At 41.4% G+C, this 27,267-nt stretch overlaps 1 protein-coding gene across 5 annotated transcripts in view; it reads right to left on the reverse strand.

Annotated features, from left to right (window-relative positions):
* HECW2 (HECT, C2 and WW domain containing E3 ubiquitin protein ligase 2) overlaps nt 1–27,267 on the reverse strand; it is a 374,671-nt gene that overhangs the window by 87,974 nt on the left and 259,430 nt on the right. For all 5 annotated transcript variants that reach the window (XM_023622255.2, XM_070242072.1, XM_070242073.1 and 2 more), the window contains 5 exons: nt 26,006–26,101; nt 17,479–17,629; nt 16,681–16,784; nt 15,753–15,877; nt 5,412–5,597 (listed from right to left, as the gene is read on the reverse strand). In XM_023622255.2, coding sequence (XP_023478023.1) covers nt 5,412–5,597; nt 15,753–15,877; nt 16,681–16,784; nt 17,479–17,629; nt 26,006–26,101 — 662 coding nt within the window. The remainder of the gene's footprint in view (nt 1–5,411; nt 5,598–15,752; nt 15,878–16,680; nt 16,785–17,478; nt 17,630–26,005; nt 26,102–27,267) is intronic.

A 27,267-nucleotide genomic window follows, 5' to 3' on the forward strand; every position in this document is an offset into this window, starting at 1 on the left:
TTGAAGAAAACACAGGAGTAAATCTTTGTGATGTTGGGTTAGATAATGCTTTCTTAGAAAGGACACCAAAAGCACAAGCAACAAAAGAAAATACAAATAAACTGGATTACATAAAAATTAAAAATTTTGCACTATAAACAATACCAACAAGTCAGTGAAAAAACAACCCTCAGAACAGGAGAAAATATTTGTAAAGCATCTCTCTGATAAGGGACTAGTATTCAGAATATATAAAGAACTCTTACAACTCAATAATACAAACACAAATAACCCAATTAAACGATGGGCAAAAGATTTGAATACACATTTTTCCAAGGAAGATATACAAATGGCCAATAAACACATGAAAAGACCAACCTATTTGTTTGTAGAGATAAGGAAACTCAGATCCAGTAAATTTAAATGATGTATCCCAAGTTAGTCAGGTGGTTAGTGGCCAGTGAGGTCTTGACTAACCTTGTATGGGAAAATTAGTACAGGCTCTCCATACAGAGAGACATGGATTTATACCTGAGTTGCCTTGTACACTTAACCTCTTTGAGCCTTGGTTTCTTCATCTATAGAAAAACCAATTCCATAGAATTATTGTGAAAGTTAAATGAGCTTATACAACATCTCTAGCAGAAAGCCTGGCATCTAATAAGTCATCAACATATGTGAACTCCATTCCCTTCTGTTATTCTATGTGCCCCTAGCATAAGGATTCTGTGCTATTTAAGCATGAAGTCATGTATGTGGTTCTAGTGGCATGTCCTCTGCTAGAACATCTGTGATCTAATTGAGACCCGTATGTATGACTCAGCCTTGAAGGATACCAGTAACCCCAGCATCTGGCCCAGCACTCTTCTTCTTTAGGATGATAACGTATCTCTCACTTCCAAAGACAATCCCTCCCAGTAGAGCGTAGCAGTGAAGAGTCACACTGCTCGAGTTTCCATCCTGGATTTCTCACTTGCTTGCTAATATGTATTATTTAACTTCTCTAAATTTCAGTAAAATATGGATAACAATAATAATACCCACCTCATAAATTGCCAGGAAGTGTAAATAAGATAATCCATGGAAAAGTGCCTAGTATAGTGCCTGGCACAAGGTATGAGTTTAATAAATGCAGGAATCATCATTCCCATCATTGTCTTCATCATGATCATCAGCATCATCTAGCAAGTCCTGATATTCTGGTCTTATTATTTAATTAATGGTTAATTGTAGAAGAATATTTTATTTCTCTTCTTTTACGTGAGTCAAAGATATTTTTCACCCTAAAACTCCGCAAAATAGCATACTGGCTCTAGAATCCTATAAAATCTCACCCAATTTAAACCTTTGGCCTTAAATAACTAAGACAAAAAGTCTCTTCCAAAATACGAAGACAGCTAACGTGCAGTACAGCATAATCACCACGATGTTCAAACAAGCAATGCAAAAAATCCAAGATAACAGTGCATTATGAGAGGTCAAGTGGGGCAAATCTAGAAGCTGCTTCTGGTGAGAGCACAGGAGGAGGGAGCAGGTCTGGGGAGGGAGCCTGGCAGCTCGGTCATTTGTCCAAAGCAGAGATGACTGAATAACCGTGAAACTACAGGTGACATTTCATTCATCCATCAAACTGGTTTTGAAAACCTTCCATGTGAAAGGCACTAGGGTGGAAGAGTGAGTAATTAAAAAATAAGTAAAAGAAATCTCGAGAAGGGGCTCATCTGCCTGGGAAGACAAAACATGCTATCAACTATACCATGAGACAGATGGGGACAAATGTCAAGAAACAATAGAAGTGAACTTATGTGGGGGATTCAAGAAAAGACGGACCACTTATGGCTGAGAAGCTAAGAGCAACTCCTGCTGCCCTCACCCCACCCAACATGCTGCCTTTGGATGATGCATCTGGCAGCCCCCACCTCCTTGACGATGAGACCCGACCACAGGCGCCCACAGCATCCTGCAGAGCCCTTCTACCTCCATGATAATTGCTAGAAGACAACCCTTCACCCTATGCACTTGTGAGAAGCAGGCGAAGAGGGCAGCTCTGGAGCTGGACTGCCTGGGTTCAAATCCAACTCTATCACTTAGGGATTGAGGGACCCTGGTCAATTCACTTAACCATGCTGTGCCTCAGTTTCCTCTTCTATAAAATGTGGACAAAAATAGCAGCTATCTACAAGGCTGCTATGAGCATGAAAGGAACTAATCTAAGTGCTGACAAAGGTGCCTAGCACACAGTCAATGTTCCATACTACAAGACGCTACATTAAGCCTTAGCCTTTCTTGTTGGTATTACACTGGTGTGCACACAGTAGGCAATCAGAAGTGCTGAATGACTAAACAAATGAAAACACGAAAGGAAGATGCTGCACTTGAGAAGAGAAGATGGAGCCAAACTGCATAAGCCCGAAGAGCTAAGTTTGAGAACATTCCTCTTAGGATCATTCCTTTTCACATAGATGAGGATTTGCACATCTTATTCCACATCAATTCTAGAAATCAGCCATCATGTGGGAAAATAACTTTGTAGTATTTAATGGCTTTTGATGTTATATTACGTGGAAAAAAGTTCACTCCCTTTAAATGTTCTGGAAGCAAAACAATTCATTAAAAAAGGGGCGGCTAAGATTTCGGGGCTGGAAGAAAACCTACTAAGTGCCTGGAGGATGGGAACCCTGACTTCTAAGGTGTAAGGAAAAGCAGCCGCAGCCAAATACAGACATAGCACAAGCCTCTCCCAATGTTCCTGTAAGTGATTTTAGTTCCCTGGAAGCCAGTCGTTCGTAAAGGAAGGACAGGCGGGATCCCAGGGAGACAGACCTGCTTGAGTTAAGGCATCCAGCTTCGCTAAAAATCTTATTAGAGTCCTAATGCACGAAGCAGAGAGATTAGGCTAAAGGGATAAGCTTTCAGGTGTGTCTGAGAATCCATTTCTCTGTCTTTCATGACAAGCAGCATTCAAATGCAAAGCCACCAGCAGATTGTGAGGTCAGCTATCTACCAGCCCACAGTCAGGGTTCTTTATAATGCTACAACTTAGGTCGAAACCCCTAAATGAGTCCAACACCCTCAGGGAATAAGGTGGATAGCCATGTTACCCACAGAGCCAAGATAATACTTACTGCTGTTTAACTACCGAAACTTGTATAAAAGCTCTGAGGCAGAACTTGTTCTTAAGAATACATCGTAACTCATCCTAAACAGTATCCTAAATGTAACAAACTTTTCTCAAGGTCCACGGCTTATTAATAAGCAGCTCTCTCCTGAAGGGTGTCTGGCAAGTTATGACTGGCAGAAAGGGCCCTCCTCCCCCACGTGTGCAAGATAAGCTCCCCATCCCCTGTGGCAAGGGACACAAAGTGACTCAGCCAGTCTCTCCACAGAGCAGAAACACAGGCAGCATTACTTGGCCCTGGGTTTCCCCTGGACCCGGGTTCTCTAGTGAGTACAGCTCTTCACGACAGCAGGCAAAATCTGGTCAGAGCTGAGAACACAGCTTGGTACACTCCTCCTCTTTTATACCCAGGTATGACACCAGCAGTGTTTTCCAGAGTCCTTACTCGGACCGTCTACGCCCTTCCATTCAGTAGAATGTTTACGAACTCTGGGCTCTCCAGCTGCTGAACCAAACTCACAGGAGCAATGCGACCTGCTCCTCTGGGAGGGGAGGGCACAGGAAGTGCCAGGTGTCCCTCCTTCTAGCTTTCTAGTGTCCTGGAAAGGCTTCCCTGTCATGCCCACCTGACTCTGATACAATGTCATTTTACCCGGGGTCCTGGGACATAATCACAAATCCATTCTCTTCCATCTATCCTAAACTTCACGCTTGCCACTTCTAATCTTCTCTGGGCTGGGAATTAGAGGTTTATTAAAAAGATTTACAGAAATCAAGTCACTAGTTCTAATGAGAGTCTCACGGCTCCTCACATGTGTTAAAACACATGCACTTTGTAATGTCTATTTGACTGCCTATAGGTTCTCAGATAAGATTGCGAGGCTGAGTGCAGGATGAATAAGATGCTACTGAGGTCTTACTGCTAGAGAGTAGTCTGGGGAAGAATGGCATTTACTGAGTCCTTCACACGCTCCATTCGCCTTGAGTGCTCTTTGCCTGAGCTGCTTTACTCCTCACGTCGTTCGGGTCTCTGCACCTGGACAGTCTTATCAGTGAGGGCTTCCCTGGCAAACCTGTGTGAAATAGCTCCAACCTTGTCTTTCTCCAGACCCCGTCCCCTGCTTTCTTTTAAATCACAGTATTCATCAGCTCTTGGCACGCTATGATTTACTTATCTGTCTACTGCCCATCTCTTCCCATGGGAATGGCAGTTCTACGAACTGGGTAGCTCATCTGTTTTGCATAGGTGCTCAATAAATATTTGTTGAGTGAATGAGCCAAGCATAATTAAATATCATGTCATTTTAATCCTTTCCACCATAAAAGTCATGTATTTCAAGTCTTTTTATAGACAGGGAAACTGAGGTTGGTTCCTCAATACTTGGAGAGCATCATGTTGGGGTGAAGAGCGTGACCCTTGAACCAGACCACCGGGGTAAGAGTACAGCTCAGTCACTGCCACTCGGTGACACCGGGCAAGTCCCCAGACAGCTCTGGACCTGGGGCTCCTCATCTGTAAAAGGCAATAGTCATAATAGTCCTGCCTGATGGAGCTGTTGTGAGGAGCTTAACCAGATAAAGACTTAAACAGTTCATGGCTCACAGGAGGTGTGAAACAAGACTTAGTAAATAAAATCTTAGCTGAAGAACACCTGATAAAAATTACTTTCTCATTCTGATTTCTCACTCCCATAACAATCTCCTGATCATAACCCTGCTTTCTCGTTCATCTGTCTAGGAAGGAAGTACAGACATGGCAACTCTGGCCTGTGCGACACAGTTACGTATTTCTCATCCTAACTTCATCAGTCTGTGAGTCTTGTTTAATGTGCTAACAAAAGCAGGGGTCTGAACCAACAAGACTGAGGCCCAGACCCAGACAGTGCCACAAAGACACACTTTGTACGACTGCTTAGCAACCTCCTAGCCACCTTCTCCAAACAATACCCCAACTTTAATTCAACTACCGACGACACAGGCTGTGTGCTGAGGGAGGAGGAAGTGTCAGTGCCTAAGAAATCTCTTCTCTAATCAGCAGAAGACGGTGAGAGATTACAGGTAGAAAAACGTCCAGGCAAAACCGAGTGTTGGGCCAAACCAGTGCCCTCATCCCCGTCCACTGCACACACTACTTCAGAATAGTGTCGTAACAAACAATCCGCTCGTCCAGGTTTCACTTGAACCAGGAGATGGAACGGAAAGGTTCACCTCACAAAGGGCTTTCAGCCCTCACGGGAAGAGCAGAGCCAAATGCCAAAGCCACAGCAGCCCGCAGGCCATCGGCAGTTTCCCCACAATAGTTCCCGCCTCTTACCTTGCCCTGATGATCATGTTTCATTTCCCAGCCCCTCGGCAGCTCCAGCTGTTTGTTTGCGAACATGTTGAGGAATCCCACAAGGTCCCGGTTATGCTGGTAGCGTTCAAAGTGGTGGGTATCCCTCCGGACTTTGGTGATCATGTGCTTCAAACACGTGTTGTTTGTAAACATGCGGTAGGCACTCTGGAGAAGAGGATGGAGGAGCAACGTTCACTTGCTTGTGACGTGTAGAGCAAAATACATACTGCACACGGGTACATCTATTTTCCTGGTGGGTACATACATGGGCTTCAACATAAGCCTAGACCTACACATGCAAACAACAGAGCAAAATATAATAGAAAGACGACAGAAAGTAAGGTAGTCTTCCCTGATGATGTCTAGTTTTCTAAACAACAAGACTGCTGTGGAGTCTCATTCTACAGGGGATGTTAGGTCCTAAAGTTGGTTTTCGACAAAAAACATACAGTCAAAATCACATCATGCTGGAGAGAAATATACACCTCACGGTGAGCCCCAACATAGCCAGTTTTCCCTCCAGCATTGGAACTGAACATTGTTTCTGGGGTGAGCGCCAGGTGATGCAGCTGGCAGACATTCAGGAGTCAAGCTGTGTGGAAAAATGCTTGGCTGTATATCTGAATATTAGAAGTACATGTGATGGGCTGAGCCGCTCTCATAGTTGAGTCCTGTTCAACCAAGACCACAGGAGACTGAAGTTTTTCATTTCACACCTCCTTGGAGGCACAAGCTCAGTGAAGTAGGTAGAACTCCCTGGACTATACATCTCACTATTTTTTTTCTCTTTTTCCCTGTGTATACATACGGTTGAATTATACGATTGAAACGCACATTTAATAAAGCTCCATTATACCACCATACAAAAAAGAGATTGTTTGGTCAAAAACTCCACAGTCTTCATCTCTATGAGGCTTAAGGAAGATTCCAAAAATTGACCATAAGCCATGGGCTGTCCACATGAGTCAGTCCACAAAAATTCAATGCACAATACCTTGTGCCAAGCAGTAGAAAAGGAATAACTGTATGGAGTTATTTCCATGAGTTAGCAGAAGGAACATGATATTCATGAAATTGACCAGGACATGCACAATCTATCCCGGAATTCTATTCTTCTCAGATAGATTCAAAGGGCCTGGAGTCCTCTTACTTTTGGTATCCCAGGGACATTAGACTGAGTCTTTACTTCATGGGTTCCATTATTTACTTCGGTCTAAGACCAAGGCAAATCCAAAAGAAACCAGAATCCCTGGAACTCACTTCATTTTAATAAACATTTCCTGCCTTTGCTGTGCCCAGTACTCTGTTAGTCCTTAAGGATGAAAGATGAATGAGTACAAGGACAGCCAACATTACTCCCATTTTTCCAGGGTCCTTCAAGATGTGTCATGTCCAGTCAAAGCATTTACTGCCAGTGTGAGTCCCTCTAAAACTTTCCTCCCTTTAGCACAGTAAGCACAGCAACGGTCAATGTTGGAAAGGGTGGCCGCTCCCCAGGCTGGGTCCCTGGGTCCCTGAGTGACCACAGGAATCAGAGAACCCTGACAACCCAATTTGGAATGAGAAACAAATCTTTGTTAGCTTAAGGCACTGAGATTTGTTGGACACTATTATTGACATATAACCTGAACTATACAAAATAAGTTTCTTATAGCTATTCTGATTGATTTATCATCATTATATACTTTTTGCTTTTCATTAAAATACTTTTCCCCTATCAAAACAGAAGGAAGGAAGGAAGGAAGACAATATTGAACCGTCCCCAAATACCAGTGTACTAGTTCCTTAGTACACGTGAGGATAAAATGTTTTGAGGTCGTATTTCAACCTGACAGTCTAAATGAGAGGAGGTTTTGATGGCTGTGAGAAATTGTGAGGTTCAGAGCACAGAGTACTGCCAGAGCAGGCAGGCCTATGCAGGAGCTCTGGGCAATTAGAGAGCATGAGAGAATAAGAAAGTGATACCATGAAAGCAGAGAAGGAGACTAATAAAAGAAGTTGGAGGTTGTTAGAGACAAACATTAGCTAACGAATAGTTTAGCCTGTGGCTGACCCTGTCTTGGAGTTTTACATACACTCAGCAAGGCATCTGTTTTCTGCATTTGGCTCTGTGCTGCTGATACATTCTCACATAAGCCGTTGCAAGCTCATAGGCCTGAGACCACACCGGCTTGTGTGGTGGAGACGGTAATGCACTTTCATGTCATACTCCCTAATAAGTCTCTTTGGGGACGAATTACTGTGGGATAATGCCATCAGATAAATGACTACATAAACTTTTGCCCTAAATAGGTGTGTCTCTTGGTCCCCCTCTCTTCTCCTCCCCCACCTTCAAATAAGTAAATAGGTCACATCCTGATTCTTTATCTAGAGCACCAGAAACGCTCCTCACTCTGCTAAAGAAAAGCAGAACTTCATTAGGGAAGAAGTAGTGGCAATTAGGTGGAGGAAGCCATCCCAGCCTCAGGCTTGAAGTAATTCCCTGGGGCGGGACAGCTCTTTAAGCCGGGAGTCTGAAGACAGGTCTTATAGTTAATTATTATGCCCTTTCATCTTCCTCTTCTCCACTCAGTGAGACGTGTAATAGAGTGCCAAGTTCCACCGATCTTTGCAAAAAGCACCTACCAAAGTAAATTAAGTGCAAGAAGGATTTCTCTCACCAGTAACTAGCAAACAACCTTTAGAACCAAAGCTTTTTCACGTCTAAATAATACGTATACAACCATTAGGATCTATATAAGACCTGTAAGGCAAACAGGAACATCCCTCCAGACGGCTACATTTTAATAAACTACATACATACATTTATTTACATATGCGCCTGTATATGTAACATATATTCACACATGCATGCTACATATGTTTACACAGCATATAGTATATGTTTATTCTGTTTTTAAATATATATTTTATATATGTTTATTCAATATATATACTATTTTTGAAAATATATATGTGTGTATATTGTTCACAAAGGATATTTATACTCAGTTCATACAGAACTACAGTGAGGATGCCAGTCATAGCTCTGTCACTCGTGAACAGAGACAGGGAAAGTCACTGAATCTCTGTTCTGCCTCAGTTGCCCAACTGTAAGATGAGATAATAATAACCCTGCTGTCTTACGGGCAGGTGAGATTCAAATCCAATGGAACAAAGGATGTAAAAGTGCTGCGAGGAGGTAAAAATCACCATAAGAATACAGAGTAGACGTAAGTAAAAGGATATATAAGGGATTAGACCCATCGTACCTATGTTATAACAGAATAATGTAATAAAATTGTTTTCTATTTTTAGTCTTTGAAGATCTTGGGCCAGCATCCCACTTTCTATCAACTGGAGAAGCATCTCATATCCGTTCATTAATTATGTGCTAAGCCCTGTGCTAAACCCCAAGGATACAGAGATGAGCATGGCCTGATCACTCAAAAGGATGAGGAAGGAAAATTACAGGGAGAGGCGGGAGGAAGAGGCTCACTGGAGGCAGAAAGCAGAGTCTGGGAAACAAAGGCCACAGCTGCAGTGAAAATACTGAGACACACTGATGGAACCAGCAGAGCTGGGAATGAGTGGTCCAAAGAGGCGAGAGACCCTAAACAGGTGAGAGTAGACTGAAAGAGCTTGGTCTTCACGGAAGCTGACATGGCCAAAGCTGTGGGTCAAGAGAGAAGAGCCATCTTTATTCTCCCTCTGGGGTTTAGAGGTTCCAATGGGGCGGGGATCCTTTTCTGTGTTTCGGTTGTTGTTTAGTTTTGGGCTTATAGAAAAAGATGCAGTAAAGGGATCTGATCTTCTACCTGAAACAAAAGTAGATTAGCCAAGGGCAAATGGGACCTACTGCACAGCAGAGTCTCATGATCATGCACAGATTTCACTTGGGAAGCTACTGCGTGTGGACTCACGAGCAGGGAGGCCAGCTGGCAACTGCTAACAGGAGACACTCCTTTAAGGGATCTCTGAAGGGTGCAGTTTTCTTTTCCTTCGATGTGATTTAAAATGTCCTTTTTAGTTATTCTTTCTCTATTCCCAAACTCTCTTTCCCAACTTCCTCTTGGTTGTTTCTTGTCTTCTTAGCAGGAAATAAACACTCCATGGTTGAGTGCATGAGCAACTGAATTTCTTTAGTGGAATTTAGTGGAACTTTTTAGTGGAATTTTAGTGGAGTTAAAATAACTCTCCTTAGAGCTTAATGTGTTTCGTTTGGTTAAGTGTTTGAGGTGTTAGAAGTGAAAAGTATTGAGGGTTTTGAGAGGAATGTTATAGCCATTTGGCAGCAGAATAAGAAATTATATGTAAACACTTAGTTCCTATCAATCAACCACAATGCAAATAATAATCAATCCTTTTTCCTTTTTTGGCAGGTTTTTTTAGTGTTATGGTGACCATATGTCCTGGCTTACATGGCCCAGTCTTGATTTCACCAAATTCTGTTCTTTCTATTGAAAGATCCTCACCTCGGTGAGTACATTACTGCTAAATAAAATCTTTCATATTTCAGAAATCTTTCACCAAGGATGGGTATTCTGAATTCAGGCTTGGAAAATATCATCACTGAATCTATAGCAAATGTCTCTCATATTCACAAGGGAGGAGATGTGGGCATTTGTATACATTATTTGCTAAACAAAATTTATTATAAACAAAACCAAGAAACATTGTTTCCGTTAGACGTATGCTGGGATTCCATAAGATGAATCATGTCTCACCCGTCTGTCTTTATAATATTTTTAATCATAAAGGATTTTACATTGTTTTCATCTAGCTAAAGAGTAAAATGAAGAGAAAATTGAACTTACTAACAAAACTAACTGTAAACCATCAATTCATGCATTTTGCAACAGTAGGTATTCCTGACCTGTAAGAATATACACACGCATTTTTCCGCATTAAGAACAAGGAGTTTAGATGTTGGAATTAATGTATTTCTAGAGCTTATTAAAAGCCAGAGTAATAATTATTTGGCAAGTATGCTGGAAACACTATTCAACTGCATATAATGAAATGTATTGATGAATGACATTAATTAGACAAACACACGCATACCAACTATGAGAGACATGACACTAATAACTAAATCTTGAGTTACCAGGAGAAATAGTTTATCAAGACAATTTTGGAAGAAATCTGATCACAACCAGCAGAGGGCAGTAGAATAGATCTCAAAGCAATCACAATGCAACAAAGAAAAAACCCAATATTTTGTTTTCCAAGTTTTCTCTAAGAGTTATGACAGTCATATATCTACTTAATTTTGTTCTTTTCAATAAAGATGATTAGTAAATTACTGCTACATGAAATCTACTTTTCATGCTTATCTTTCAACATAAACTGATATCTTCAAATCATAAAAAAAGAATTAGGAAAGCTTTTAAATTAATATGCTGCTTTTTCATGTTGAACATTTTCAATAATATAAACAGGGAATCCACTGCAATAGCTATCGATTATAAACAGTTCGAGGGAAAAAAACTAGATAATAAATCTTAAAATAAGAAAACTGATTAAAAGTTTATTTTGTAACATTTTCTGCTAATCTAAGAAAAAGAGGAAATGTCAGCAAGTAATGCCCTTTACAAAAAAATTGTCTGACTTAAGCTCATAATTCATACCTTGAGACCATTAGCAAGAAAAATCCAGCTACTTTAATTCCTGCCATATATAAGTCAGGGAAAGAAGGTTTCCAAAACCCAAGAGAATTTAAATCATACAGAAATGCATAGATGCCCAGCATGGGTCATCTTTTGAGCCAGTAATGAATGCAGTTCAGGCAGGAGGAAGAAAAAAATTAAAATGTTTTAGCAGAAAAACTTTCAAATCAAGCTGGGCTGCCCAGGAAAAGAAGTTTTAAAATCATGCCCAAGGAAAGAAAAGAGAAAAATAATGACAACACGACAACAAAATAAATGAAAAACCTATAAGCTGCTGAGGATCTTCCACTGTTAAAACAAGTTAGTTGACAAAAGTCTGGATGAGTTATGGTTGTGACAAAGGGAGTGAGGAGGTCAGTTTATATAGCATCTCTGGACACTAGGAATTCCCAAATTACAGGTCACCAGCCAATTGCATCAGAATCATTTAAGGGGCCTAAAAAAAAAAGATACAGACTCCTGGACCCCACACCAAACCTAGTGAACCAGAATCGCTAAGGTTTGGGAACCAGGAATATGCATTTATTTATAAAAGTCTACCAAGTTTATAAACTGCAGCTTATACCACAGCCCAGTGACTGTTAATCCAGCCTCTACTTGAAACTCTGCTATTAGTGATGAGAAGCTTGTACCAAAGAAGGCAGCCCACAGAGAAGTCAGAACTCTCTGCTTAGGAAGGTAGTATTGGTAGCTTGAAATTGGCCATAGCAGGCGTATTAACACTATAGAAACCAGTAAATGCAAATCAGGCCTTGATGTGCTGTTTTGCAGGCTGTCTAGGGCAGGAGTGGGCAGACACGGCCCCCCAGGTGGGCTGGCTGTGTTTGCGAACAAAGTTTTACTGGAATACAGTCACCTCCACTCGTTTATATGTTGTCCTTGGCCCGAAAGCCCAAACTATTTACTCTCTGGTCCTTTATAGACAATGTTCGCTGCTTTTTCCTAGATACAAGCTCTAGACTTCAGAAGTTGGTGGAGAAAATAAAATGCTAATAATACAGATGAGACTTCAAATTGCACCGTTACATTGCAAATAGCACACACACACACACAAATAAAGAAATACAAATCCAGTACTCATTAACTATCATCTGGCTCAACAGACAAGGTGCTGAGCTCACCGACACAGAAGTGTGAAGTCCCGACATGCATCTCCCTTGTTCACTGTGGTCTTACGTGTTAACTTTAATGAAAACAGTCATGTTGGAACGACACTTGTTCATCGACTACAACTGTAGGTTGGTGACTGATAAAGAAGTTCAGCAAAAATCAACAGAAGCATTCTGTCTCTATTTTTTATTATTTGTAAATTGTGTGCTACACACCCTTTACATAAGTAAAATTTATGATAGATATATATGTGAGATACACACACACACACTTTTTTCCCACAGAGCTGGTTGTTGAACATTTACCAGCAAATTCCTGAAGACTACTATCCAATCAGTTGCTCTTTCTTGAAGCCTTTCTTTCTTTTATTCCCACATACTAATCTACTAGCAAGAACGTCAGCTCTCCCTCCAAAATATGTTCCATATGCATCCACTTGTCACAATCTCTACTGCCATTGCACCAGTCCAAGCTCCTTCCATGTCTCACCACAGGGCCTTTGCACTTGTCTCCCTGATGCCAATCTTACCCTCTAAAACCAATTCTTGGCACAGCAGCTAGAAAGAACTTTTAAAAATTGAAACTACTCCATAGGAAATCCCCTTAGAATAAGTCCTTTTAGAATAAAACCCAAACTCCTTGCCAGATCATACGAGCCCTGCATTCGGGCGCCCTGCCCTCACCCCTCTGACCTTATTACGTACCCCATCAAGCTGATGCCTGTCTTCAAGCCTTTGCTCTTCCTTGGCAAGGAAGGTGCTGCTCCCAGACCTTTACCTTACTGGCTTCTAGACATTTTGCAACAGCTTGAGTGTGGCTCCCTCAGAGAGGCCTTCCTGTCTACCCAATCTAAAGCAGTGTGTCCACGGGCTCGTCCCGAGGTCACCTTAGCCCGGGGTGCTGTTTCAGTTGCCTCCTGCCATGCTGCACTACTTGAATTATCTTTTCTTGTTCACTAGTTTGTCATCACATACCACTCTGCCTGCATTGCTTACCACTCTATCCCCAGAGTCTAGAATGTACCAGGCAAATCACAGGCATTTAAAAAACACTGGTTGAATGAATGATGAAGAAATGAACAAAGAAAGGAAAACTCGTGTTCTCTGACTCCAAGTTCAGAGCTCTTCCCACCAGAGTACGATACTTTCTGTTTTGGAGTGACAGCTCTACATGTTAGCCCATTGTTCCTTGTAGGAAAGCTACCATCTCCTAGAAGTGTCCCAATCACGAGTTTAGGTTCTTGTAACCTGGCTTCTGCCTACCTCTCCAGGCTCAGATCTGACCCTCACTAGTGTGCTTTACTCTCAACACATCAGCAACACTAAACTGCTGTTCCTATAGTTCAGTTTCAGCACTTTTGTAGTAATTATCGAGACAGCCTTGCAACTTCATGAATCTCTTGTTTTGTGAATGCTGCTTTGGCCCAACTTATTTCTAGGGCAAGTTCCTATTCAGCTTTAAAACCTGTCTCAAATGCAAGCCCATCGATGGCTCCCTCCATGTGCCTTAGTCACTCACGCCAGCAGGGTTATCTCCTACAGCTTCTACAGCCTTGATTATTGCACTCATAACTCTGGTCATTGCATTGGAATGTGTTTTCAAGTCTGAGATTCCAGGGCCCATGGTTGCTGTCATTTTTGTACCTCTGGGACTTAGTACCGCACTTACATACATTATAGGACATCAACAAACTGTTGCTAAATTGAACACACAATTTATTGACGTCTAATCCCTCTCGCAAGAAATCTGAAGACAGCTAGAACTCTATTCATTGCTCACCCTCCTCGTAAGTGTTCTCTGTTCAAGCTAAACCTGTAAACCAGGAGATAATGATCACTAAAGCCAGACAGATGCTATACTTACAAAGCAAAGCTAATAAAATAAGACAGAAATATGCTAACGTCAATAAACACGTACACGTGAATAACCCCATGATAACGCCTGGTGACTGGACGATGCTGACTTCCACTTTTCCCACAGTCTACTCTACTTTTCCTAAGGCACATCATCTGTTTTGTTAAATTCAATATGTTGTTTTACTCCCTTAACAAGCCTCTCATTCTAACTCTCCTCTTATTATTCATTATGTATTATTGTTTATTATTATTTATGTATTACTATTAACACTCAGGGTCATCTTCTTGTTTCTATTCTTTTTATTTACCCTCCAAATCTTGCCAGCTCTCTGCCTGTGACTCCTCTCATGCTGGATCCTTCTTCTCTATTTCTTTACCTCGTAGTCCAGGCTCTTAGCCACTCATGCCTTGATGAATGGATTATACAGCTGGACTTCTATGGCAAGTGTTTCCCTTATTCTAGATCATTCTGTGCAGCTAAGACAACCTTCCTCTAATTAATATCTGCAGCAGGCCACTCCCTCAGCACTAGAGACTTGCGCAGCAATCCCCTTTGCCCACCCTGTGATACCCAAACACCTCAGAGATACAGAAAGCTCTTTCTTTGTGTCCTCCTCATACCCAGTCAAACTGAGAGCTGTTTAGTCCCACGTTAGCACCACTGACCCAACAAGCTAACTCATTTGTCAAACCTAAGCCTAAAAGTATTTCTTGCTTCTTCTCTTTTTCTCATCCCTGACAACCAATTTCACCAAGTCATATTGATTCTACCTTCTCAATGCCTGTTGAATCCACGCACTTCTCCCCAGCTCCACGTCAACATCATGGTCCCAGTCATCCTTGTCTCTCCCCTGGACCACGGAAGAGCCTTCGCTGTCATCACTCTGCTTCCACTCTTGTCTTTCTATAGTTTCCAGACGGGAGCAGTAACTCTAAGCACATGCGGGCTTCCCACTCATCTCAGAATAAAATCCTAATTCCTTGCCATGTCCCACAGCCAGATTCATGGTCTGGATCTTGCTGATTTTCCACATACCATCACCCGACTCCCTCTTTCCATCACAAGACAGGAGCCCCTCTGCTCTCTTTTCGGAGCCTCGGGTCCCTGCACTTGCTGTTTCAATTGCTTGAAATGACCTTCCCCTGGCTTTTCCCATGGTCAACAATTTCTCATCCTTCAGCTTTCGACTCAAAACTGTTTCTTCAGACAGGCATTCTATAACCATCTTTCTAAAGTGGCCGTTATGCTCTGTCCACTCCAGGGTAAGAACTTAATCTTACTGCCCACTGTGTCTGAAGCACTTACCATAATTTCTAGCATAAATCATGTTTTCAGTAATACATACTGGATGAATGAGATAACTCGTTATGCATTTAGGACACTTTCTTCACTTCTATCTTTGCTCATGCATATCCTCCACCTGGAAGGCCCTCCTACTCTGTTTTTACCAACCAGTGTCCATTATTGATTCTGTGACACAACTTAAGATTCACGTCACAAAGAAACGCTTTCTATCATACTTTAATTTTTTTCTTCACACAAAGAAGTTTTGGCTTAACATAATAATGCTTAACACAGAGCCTGGAACACAGGCAGTGCTCAGTAAACATCAGCTATTATCCTTCTTACTCTCATTACATAAACGAGGATCATTTCCTTTGGCCTGTTGCTTTTCCCATCCCAGACGTTCAGATTTGACACTCACAGGGTTAGAATGCAGCACGGTGAAGAACTCTGGGCTGATGAGGAACTTCACGGGGGGAGACTGTAACAGCAACGTGAGCCTGGATCTGGAGGTAGAGTGAGGCAGGACGCTCTCCCGTCGGAAATCTAGATGGGGCAGACCACAAAGGCTTCAGGGACACATATCTATTCACTTCCATCTACATTTTCAAAGAACCAAAGAATACCTATATCACTTGCTATTATTTTAATCCCCAAAGTACCTTTTCCTTTGCTGTAAATTCATATATAAAACCTGACTTTCTGAATTACACCAAAATGGAATTGAATAAAATTTCTAGTCACTGTTAACATTTTAATGCATGCTTAGATTTTTTAAGTGATGGGATTTAATCTTTTTCCACTATCTCACACATGCAGATATTAAGGTAATTTATATTGTATTTGGTTTTGTGATTCTTTTCTTAGTACTAATAAAAAGTCAAGGATTGGAAGGGGCCGGCTCCATGGCCAACTGCTTAAGTTCGCACTCTCTGCTGTGGCGGCCCAAGGTTTTGCTGTTTCGCTGGTTCGGAGCCTGGGCGCGGACATGGTACCACTGGTCAGGCCATGCTGAGGTGGCATCCCACGTGCCACAACCAGAAGGACCTACAACTAAAACATACAACTATGCACTGGGGGGATTTGGGGAGAAGAAAAAGAAAAAAAAAATTGGCAAGAAATGTTAGCTCAGGTGCCAATCTTTACAATAAATAAATAAACAAAATTAAATTTTAAAAAGTCAAGGATTGGAAGAGGTCTCTGGTGAATGAAACTTTTTGAGTTGGGTTATCAGATCTTAATGAAGATCAAAAGTTCACTAAAAGAAAAACCTCGGTTCTTGGAAATCCTTACTTAGTTGTTTTCTACTTTTGTGAGATGATGAAACAAACCAACCCAAAGGCTCTTACCCGCACTGGCGTGGTGGAAGTCAGCTTCCTCCCCGGCCCCATCGATCGCACTGGCATTTTCCTCAGGCCTCTCGTTCGTCATGGTTCTGCGGATACTCTGATATCTAAAGTCATGAGCCTGGAGTTACATCACAGCGGCCTCTAAAACCTGGGACTCGACCGCTCCCCTATAGCCCACAAGTTTTCACTGTCTTCTCACCCTCAACCATCTTCTGCCCAGACCCCTATTCCCTGACCATCTGGGCCATCTGTTGTTTAAGTAAACACATTGCATTGAATTTCTTCTGTTCATGGCTTAGGAAACATTTTCCTAACAAATTAATAAAACTTTTTTTAAAAAGCATGGCCCTTAACCAAAGAAAATTAAATTCCTATAGTGTTAAAGAAAAGAACTTTTTATTCCATAGCAATTCGTTTTTGAAAAAGAATGACATTTAAAAGGCTTTGGTTGATAAAGAAGCATCATGAATGAAGATTCTAGATATCTATAAAAAGCTATTTGTCTTCAAATTATGAATGTACGTGCTGTTTTACTAAAAATCAATGCCTTGGGTTGACAGAAGGGGTCATCATTACTTATTTCCTCTCTTGTTTCCAATCAAGCTGTGTATGTGTATGGTTATTACTTTCTTAACCAAGAGAAGATCAATGAAGTCTACGAATCAAAAGAGGTAACAGCTACACCTTAATGACAAGACACCCAAAGACGAAAGAGACAACCGTGTTCTCTACTTTGCACCATGTAAAAATTAGCCCAACCGCAAAACAGAAGAGTCAGACCAAGGCGCGCGTGCTCACCGCCGGTTCAGCTGCTCCATCTGCTGTATGGAGTTCGAGCGCTGCAGCACCTGCGGGGCGGGAGGCGCTGTGGGCCGCTGCCACGTCGTGGTTCTGTTTACGTGGTCCACGTAGAAGATCCTGCCGTGGCTGTCAATGCGCGCCTCCCAGTCTAAACAGCAGCAACGCACCGAGAGGGGTTAGGAGGAGAAGCCAAAGGCATCAGTGTGGTTCATTAAGTGCAGCACGTGATTTCTCTCTCAGACACGCTATAATTTGGGGCTAATAACACTCCCCTCACTGCATAATCCCGCACTTGCCCCCAGTCCACACCAGAATCTGTTGTGGCCGGTTAGTAAATATACTCTGTGTGTATAACACCAACCCCTTAAAGAATCTCTGAATGAAGAGACTCTTCCAGACCCACCCACAATGCTCATCCTTCACGTATGAGTGCCAGAATTTTAAAAATACAAGCAGTTGGTATCATAATACTTTAGATATTCACATCAAAATTGGTATTGATGTTTGTTTTCACCCAAAATGGATTTTTCTCTGTCTTTTCCAACTTAGATGAAAGACTCAGAGTTGGAAATTTCCACGTGCATATTTACATAAAATTTTAATAAATGTAGTCTTCAGAAGAAAATAATGCTAGCCTAGTGGTTAAACAGTATCATTATCTACAAACTTCCATTTGCAGTTTCCCAAAGATGAATACATTTTTAGAGCAAGGGTAATTACTTTCCTCCAATCTCAAATAAATACAATGTTTTAAAAGATTATTTAATTTTATGTTGAAGCAATCTCATTGCTGAAGTGTGTTAATCTTTGTAAACAAATATGTAAGTGCATGTTAAATAAAAACAGCAAGCAGACTGGTCTTCAGAGCCAGCCATCCCACCTCTGTGACTCTCTAAAAGGCCATTCCCCTATTAAAATATGAAGAGGTGTGCTGATCTTTGCAAAAGGCAAAAATTTTGAAACTGATGCAAGTTGGGAAGGGTAATTTATATAGGAACACGTGAAAACAGCAGAGATCTATGCTTTAACCAGGAAAGTTCCTTATACATTTCTATTTATCTGTAAATTAATTTTTGAAATTAGTAAGCACCTTTCTCCTGAGCAGCTAGATTATTTCAAAACTCTCCATGTGCTCACATAGCTCATAACAGACACCATGGTCTAATCCTGGAGGCGAGGAGGAAGGCAGGTTTGCTCCTGACCACCGGTGGCATTTGCTCTGGAGGTGAATGGAGCAAGGACAAGGATTCCAACAAAGTCCTTAGGGTTGGAAAGACCTGCCTGGAAGATCCCAGCCAGCTCCAGGCAATCACTGAAGGCTGCCTTCGTGGGGAGTGGAAAAGATTTTCTTGTTGTTGATCTCAGCACATGGTGATTTATGACAAATGGCAAGAGAAAGAAAAATTGGGCTGAGGAAGAGCACCACACAAACAGCAAATAACTCAATGTCTCATCCTCCAAGGTAAGCTAGACTCACAATGAACCAGCCTGCCAAATCTGAATTCACAGCCACAGTCCCAGCAGTAGGACATTTCCAAAAGACCTCATGCTCAGCCTGCCATATGCTGACAAACAGGAAGTACATTAAGCATTTTCAGGAACTGTTTTCCAAAACCGTTTGATCTATTCCAGTGTGTTGCCTTGCTCCTTGAGTACTTTCCCATCTCGAAAACTTTGAGAGCCGATTATTCCCATCGCATTCCTTTCTCCTTAGAGCCAGAGTCATTCAAGCACATGTTATATGTCAAATCAAATGCATATAAAAACAAATGGCCATTCCTTCCCCCAAGAATGTTTACAGTAGCTTCCAATTTTAAAAAATGTAGAATAGGTCAATTAGGGATAAAAACAGAACAGAAACCAACTAAAGGAAGCAGAAAGAGAGACGCTGCCAAACTCCCAAGATAAGATTGTAAGTAAAATTTGGCTCTAAGTTTTCTGGCAGCCAAGGCAGAAAAGAAAACACATTGTTGCATACTTTCCACTTGCTGACAAAAGAAAGTCAAAAAATTATCTTCAAAGATGGAACTTTTTCCTTGAACAAACTGAATAAAAATTTACCTCATGGAATGTGGTCTGGACGAGGCCCATATGGGGGTGGGGGTGAATCTCCAAATGTGTTCACCACTGTGCCTTGCACACAGCATGTAATGAATGAACAAATAATTTAAACAACATAAAGCCATAAAGAAGAATGATTCTTGTATTCACTTTCTGCAAAGGTTATTAAGGTAATAACCTTAATTTGTATTTCCGTAAAGACATTTCTATGTGCAATAGGGAGAATAAGAAAATAAGTTCTGAAAATTTGCTTTCTAAGAACACAGGACATTGGATGCACATTAAGACCAGCCCTATCAAATATCGTATCTTTAAATCAAGGTTGTCACTTGGGTCTCCATAAAGAGAAATGCTATATTGCTGGTTTCAAGTGGACACTTGGCAGTGGATAGGGAAAGACGGTTATGCTGCTGACTTATTCATGAACTACATATGCACTCTTCTTCAAGTGGAAGTCCAGACAGACAGTGGAGGAGCCAGTAGGAAAGATAGCTCTCTAGTGTATCTATCAGAGTTACTTCGTGGGGTGGAAATGAGGGTACTGCTGCTTTAACATCTGATAAGTTTTTATATTGGCCACAGTTTGTTCTTGGTACAAGAAAGCATATGAGCACTCGTCCAAGTTTTCTCTCACAGACAATGCTAAAATCAGACAGGCAGGGTTAGAAGACTGGGATTGTAGCATTTACTCCCTTGTCTTGTCACACTATGAAGTGGGGTCTATGATCAGCGTGCAGCGAGCCTGAGAACAACATATCAGGGTATGCGTGTGTAGTGCACTAAACTGGGAAGTAGAAGGCCTGGTTTCTGGCCATGGCTTTGTCATGCCTTTGCTACATGACCTTCAACAAATTACTATAACTCTATGGACTACAGTTTCTTTACCTGAAAAATTAGAGGACAGAATTAAACATTTCTAAGGTCCCTTTCAGTTCTAAAATTATTATGAATCTGCAAAATGATTTTACTACATTAGGCTCAGGAAGAATCTAGCAATATCTTGTCTAGGCCACAATTTCCAAATTTAACTCTAATTAAATTTAAGCCTTATAGCGCCAGGGGCTTTGGGGTCCTGAGGGGTAGGGCTCTGGAACCACCTGCCAGTCCCATTTTAGCCACTGCAGCTCAGTATTATCTGTTGCACATATTGGTCTTCCACCTAAGATTTCATTTGCCTTAAGAGCCACAGCAGTGATAAAGTTTGAAAACTATTATTTAGAGAACTGTTTCTTAAGCTGTGAGACTCAGCCTGTGTCAGGATTACTCGAGGATCAATAAAAACACAGATGCCCAGGATACATCTCATGTCTTCAGAATCAGACTATGTGAAACTAGGACTCAGTTAGCTACATTTTTAACAACCTTTCCAGGTGATTCCTAGACACACTAACGTAACACTGACGTAAATTACTAAGAACTTAAAACAGCAGTTAATGTATTGGACAAACCATGGAGCTCATGATAGATTTCTCAGAGGTCTTCAAGGACAAGCTCACAAGAAACTAAACTTTAGCCTGAACACCCCAAACGGAAATCCAGGAGCAAGTAGATGTGGAGACAGCCTGAGACTCAAATATAATAGCACCTTGAAATAGCTGAACAATAAGGGGAAGTCCGAGAGTTAGAAAGCATGTAAAATTATGCAAGGCCTACTGTCACGGCATCAATCCCTAGACAGGACACCAGAGGCAGGAATATGTGAGGTTGTAGACATTTTCAACTTTGAGAACCAGCATGTTTGGGAAGGGGGCAGGAGTTGTCCCTATGATTCCTCTGTCGTCACTCTTCTTTCTGACTCCCTTCAAACCACTCCTTGGTCTCCACTGTACCATCCAGGTGATCAGATGAAGATATGAACACATCTCAGTGAATGCTGAGCCTGGGAAGAAAGTGTCTAGACAGAATGAATCACCTACCAGGGGAAACCAGCATCAGGCTGTCTACATGAATCAAAGACGTGAGAGGACTCTGAGTGGGGCTTGAACTGGTTCCAACTGGATTTAGACACACGAAGTACTTGAACATTGTAAAACAAATTTATAAACCCCCTATACAAAAGTTATAATAACCATGGTATCTTCACCAAAATGGCAAGATGATGAAGTTATAATGAACTAAAGGCACTTTAAGGAAAAAAATTAAGCTTTGTGATAAATGCTAGACAGCAGTGTTTAAAAGATTATTTTTTTCCTTATTTTAATAGTCAAGGAAGTATGATACCATTTGTGTAAAGTACAAAAGTGAAACTTATCTATGATTTTGGGAGGCAGGATAGTCACTCCTCTTCCCCTTCAGAAGCGGGGTTAGTGACTGGAAGAGGCACAAAGGGACCTGCAGGTGCCAGTGCTATGGTGCTGGTTGCAGAGGCGTGTTCATTTTGGGAGAATCTGCTTTATTCTGTATGTATATTATATTTGAATAAAAAGTTTAAAAAGAATCTCAAGTAGCTGCATATTTTGGACCTTAATATTCAACTTTTAAGAAAGTAGCTTTTTAGATTAAAAGTATCAATTATTTTCTCAAAACTACCTTTTAGGCTGTAGAGCATAAGAGCTCCTAGCCTTAAACATAGTAGAAACTCTAAGTGAGGATTAATTATACTTTTCAGATTCACTGTCTTGTTTTAAACTTTCATTTCAAAGGATGCTTTAATAATGAAAGTGCACAACCGCAAAAATGATAAACATTCCCTCGTGTTTTTCCAGACCTACCCATTTGAACCCACCACATAAGTAACACATTAGTCCTAACGCTATGGCAACAATCCTGGGATCCTATGAGCCCATTAATCCAGACTGTTCATCCTGAATCTGTTCCAATTCCTACCCTTTTGGGGGAAAAACACTTATTCAACAATTCCCTTTTGTCTCCAGTGCAGCAATGGGTTAAGTCACAATTACACTGGAGCCAAAAGAGAAAAATAAAATAATTTTTCAGAAGGGGCTGAGCTGGCCATTCTTTTTTCACTTATCTTAATGCTAAAAAGACCAAGATTTGTCATGCTGACGATGTTCTAGTGGACTTCAGCCCTGAGCGGCCTCCAGCCCAGCACCATCAATCATCTCAGAGCAAGACGCAGCACATTCTTAAGACCCTCAGCGCATATTCAAGTTCAAGCTGCTCCCTGGGAGGCTCTCAACAGCGCCTCGCTGCCCTCGAGATCTGGCACTTTCTTATTTTGTATGGATCATTAGGATATCTCTCAACCAGCGGTTGGAGTTACATAGCCCACAAGGTCACAGCAAGGTCCATAGCCTAAAGCAAGAGTAAGATTTGGAGAACCAATTGGTGGATCATCATCACAGCTGAGCAGTCTTTGTACTAAGTCTGAGGTCTGTTCCCAGATCCTGAGGCCAGAGGAAGAGGACTACAAGAACGAGCAAACAAACAAGGAAAATTGCTTTGCAACAAAAGAGATCAACTCAATGTTCAGAGACTAAGTTCTAACACTGACGAGAAGACCAGCACAGGGCCAGCTCTAAGAGTGAGGCAGCACAGCAAGGGCACCACGGACTCCCCCTAATTGAGTGGGGAAATCTTCAGAGAAAAGCATAAGTTTGCTGGATGCTTTCCTCACTATATGTTAGTACACAAGTATTTTTAAGGTGAAAATGAGCTAAAATAACAACAATAATCATAAGGAAAAAGAAAAGCAAGAATCAAGAATGAGCGGCATCAGAGCTCCAGGCGCAATGTTTCAGACGCCTGTCCTGCAGGTCTGGGGATGTGACCTGCACACCCTCCAGAGAGGAAAAGGCAATTCTGAGTCTGATACAGACGCTTCACAGAGCAGACCTGTCTGGGGTCTGGGCCATGAGATAGTTGCTCATCCAGTGACTGTGACCACTTCTTTTATAATGAGGCCCTCCGCTGGGAAGAAGGAGAAGAAAGCTGAGCACCTTTTGAGCTTTCCTAGGTCTGACCTCAAAACCTACAATACAATAAACTTTCAGTGAAACTCCCAAACCCTTTGCTTTGAAGTGTCGTGTGCGCCTAATAGATAACATAACCAGGCTTTCAGAATTTACATTCCCCACCCACACAATAGTCCCGCCCCTTCTAATCTTAGACCAGAATACCTAACAGAAGAGAAGGAATGTCTGAGCCTCTGTCTCAACTCTCACTAGTATGCAATCTTAAGCAAGTTACTTAATTTATCCAGGCTTCAATTTCTCCATCTATAAAATTAAAGAATCAGATTAGCTGGTTTTCACCCATACATCTATGAATTACAGGCAAGACCTGCTTGACCTACCTCACAAAATTGTTACAAAGAATAAAAAACAGATAAAGCATGTAAAAGATCTTTGTAAACTGTAAGTAACTACACAAGTTTGAGCTATTAAAATTAATAGTGTTAAAAGTCTAAGTCTTGGCCTTAAAAGAATTCTGCCAGGTCATTTAAGAGACGGATCAGTCTGCACGCTCCAACCAGATGCCCCTTAGCTGAGCCTCCCGGGAGACGCAGTGTGAAGGCAGAAGGCAGAAGTAAAGGCGGAATGCAGAATGCCCAGCTCTAAGGTAGAGGCACTGCCAGAGAGAGCAGCAGAGTTGCCCGGTGAGGAAAGGAAGGCAGAGAACAGGCTGGGATGGAGACAGACAACAAGCAGGGGCAGCAAAGTGTTAATAGACCATTGGAAGGAGGAAACAGACTGGTGATAGGAAGGGGCAAAGCAGTGTGGGGACAGCTTTGAACAGTTATCAGGTATGCTCAGACCATAATCTGTAACGCATCCCTGATAATACAAATCCCCAAATTTGCAAGTTGCATAAGAGGGAATATGTCTTAAGAATTTTCTTCCTGTTCATCAGTCACTATTAAATTGGACATACTATTAAATTTTTTTTTTTTTACTTTTGGATTTATCAACATATTAAAATGAACTGCCAATTGTTTATTTTTAAAAATTCTAAGATGTACTCTGTGTAACACAAATATCAGTGTTTAAACAAATGCATTGAACTATCACAAATAGTGGTCATAATTTCAGCAAGAAAGTGCCTGTCTTTATTGAATGCAATCTAGAGACCCATATTATGGTCCAACAAAATTCAGAGCTATTGGATGTAGCCGGGAGAAGGCCATTTATCCACACATAGCGCAATACTATGCCTCCTGTCCAGGCCCCTGAAACTCTAATTCCTTACTAGTAATCCACATACCCCTATAAATAAAGCTCTCCCAGAATTCTCTCCTCGTGTTCCTAATTCATTTTCCTCCAGTTATATCTAAATATCTCCCAGGGATATTTATCTTTTCTGCCTCTAATTTTTTTCCAAGGGTAAACAATAAAGAAGGGTTTTTCCCCCCATCTGCTTAAGATAACACAATGGTTAATTAATTTTAGTCTATTTTTTAAAACTGCTTAAAACATATGTTTCCTATGAGAAACCATCCTCAGTTACCTAAATACATGAACAAGAGAAGGATCTGCAGACAAGAGAATTTCCAAAGGCTCAAGCCAATATTTTGATGAATTGTACATAGTTACCATTCAGTTTTCTGTCAGCACTCACCAAAACTAACCACTTGGCATTTTAGCCCTTTAAATGCATAGTCCCTCCCTTTATGTCCCACCATTTTTAAAACCCTGAGGGCCAAAGGCCTCAGCCTCTTGTCACGGTCACACATAAGAGGGGTGAGTAGAGACAGTGGATGAGAAGGAAAAGCAATAAGGCTGAAACACGTATTTCCAATGTTTCTTAAAAAGCAGTATTTACTGAGCTTTATTACTCTTCATCAAAATGCTTTGCTCTCACAGAGCAATATTGCTTTAAGGGATTGTAGAAACTTAAACAGAATTTAAATTATGTCAAGATTATGATTGGCGATGGGTAGCACTCTGACCTTTGAATTCAGGTTACACAACTATTTCCCAGCATCCCAGATCATCAACCATCTCTCCTTTAACTGCTATGTGTTTCTTGAAAGCGAGAGAAATAAATTATCTTTCAAATCCCCGGATAATTGTCATGATCCAGATAAATGGTAGACTAATTTCTGAAATTAATAACACTTCTCTGAATATCCCTAAGAAAAGAAATCAGGGGTCTGTATTTAATGATTTATAATGTTGTAAGTGAATAAAAAGCAGTATATTACACAGAAGGAGGCTTTTCTAAGATGATACCAACTTGTCTACTAACCGAAAATTCATGCCACCGGTTGGGCACAGTTTTGAAAAATTCTATTATATACCCAACTATCCAAAATATCTGGATCTAATTTCCTGATTACAATATTTACTCCATGACATTATAGTATTTACTCTTCCCCCAGCTGCCCTTTCATTCGGAGGAACAGTGCGAGACAGCAGTCATCAGCCTAGCACTTTCCAGACTACATCTAATATCTCCAGATCCCTTCACCTCAGGGACTGGGCACCCATCTTTTAGGTCCTGTGGGTCCTGCCACCCTTGCCCCCTTTGATCAAGGTGAGCCCTTTAGTTAACAGGTCCTCACTTGGTGGGAGAGCCTCGTCCACCCTCTGGTACCGGCTAACATCCTGGCGCACTGAAGGCAGTGATCGCAATGGCTGGTGGCCGTTGGCTTGAGAACCTAGGATTAAAGGTAAAAAGTTACCCAGGTATTGTTTTCCCCATCAATGTCAAAACAGCCTTTGCAAAAAAACATCTAACATCTAATTTCTGGGGCTAATCTTTTATCTCTCTTTCGTCTTATTTCCCGTATGAGGAACCAGAAACTAAAGAGGACAACAGCAGGTGAATGCTCAGTCAGAAGCGGGTCCTCTAGGCAGACGTCTGTCCCTCCCTACCTTTTCCCATGGGGGCCTCTGTCCTGCTCACGCACTAACGCTTCAGGCTCACATAATGGACGCAAGATAATGAAGGAAACAAGAACAAAGCAAAAAAAGGAGGAGGAAGAAAAGAAGGGGATACTTTAGGTAGAAAAATAAATTGCAGAACAAGAAAATCCTTCCTATTTCTGAGTCTACGCTATTTAGGCGTATGAAATTATCCTTAGACTTTCTGATGCATCTATAATAGAACATTTTAAAAGAGCCATTCTACCGAGCCACATTCATTAAGACATAATACAAATTTCAGGTGTAAATTCGCCTCCTCAGACACTCAAACAGCTCTCCTTCAAGTCTCAGAATGCATCACCTATCTTAGTTGGCATTTCTTTTTTTTGAGGTGACATTTCTCATACTGCAGAAGGCAAAAATATCACATTTGATGCAAAGCACACATAACCTTCTGTTTTGAAGGTTTTATATAAGAAGGAGTGACTTCAGGAGTTCCCGGAAATCTCTGTGTATTACACTAGTGTAGAAGCCGCTGACCTGTTTGGTTTTGTATCTACAAACCCAGGTCTCACCAGAGATTCATTATTTGTTTTTTTAGCACTGCCCAGACAAGGGGACCCGGTTCTGGGCACCCAGGATGCCTTGTCCCACAGCACACACATGCACATGCGCAGTTTGCTCCTATGCACCAGCCCTCAGGCATCCAGGCCCTAGGACCTGTGTGGACAGGGGCCGCCCCGCCCACCAGGCCATCTTCCTGGGGAGGGCAAGTTCCCACACTGCACTCCTGATGCACAGCCTCCAAATTCATTATTTAAGTTGGAAGAGTATTATTTTACAGCCCTCTTATTTCAGCAATAGAAGATCCACTTATTTTTAAAAAAAAAGCTAATTGTTGAACCCCAAGGTGAAGAATTCAGAAAATCTTTGACGGGAGTGTAATTCACATTGAGGG

This window comes from Equus caballus, chromosome 18 (assembly GCF_041296265.1).
Source record: "Equus caballus isolate H_3958 breed thoroughbred chromosome 18, TB-T2T, whole genome shotgun sequence".
Lineage (NCBI taxonomy): Eukaryota > Metazoa > Chordata > Mammalia > Perissodactyla > Equidae > Equus > Equus caballus.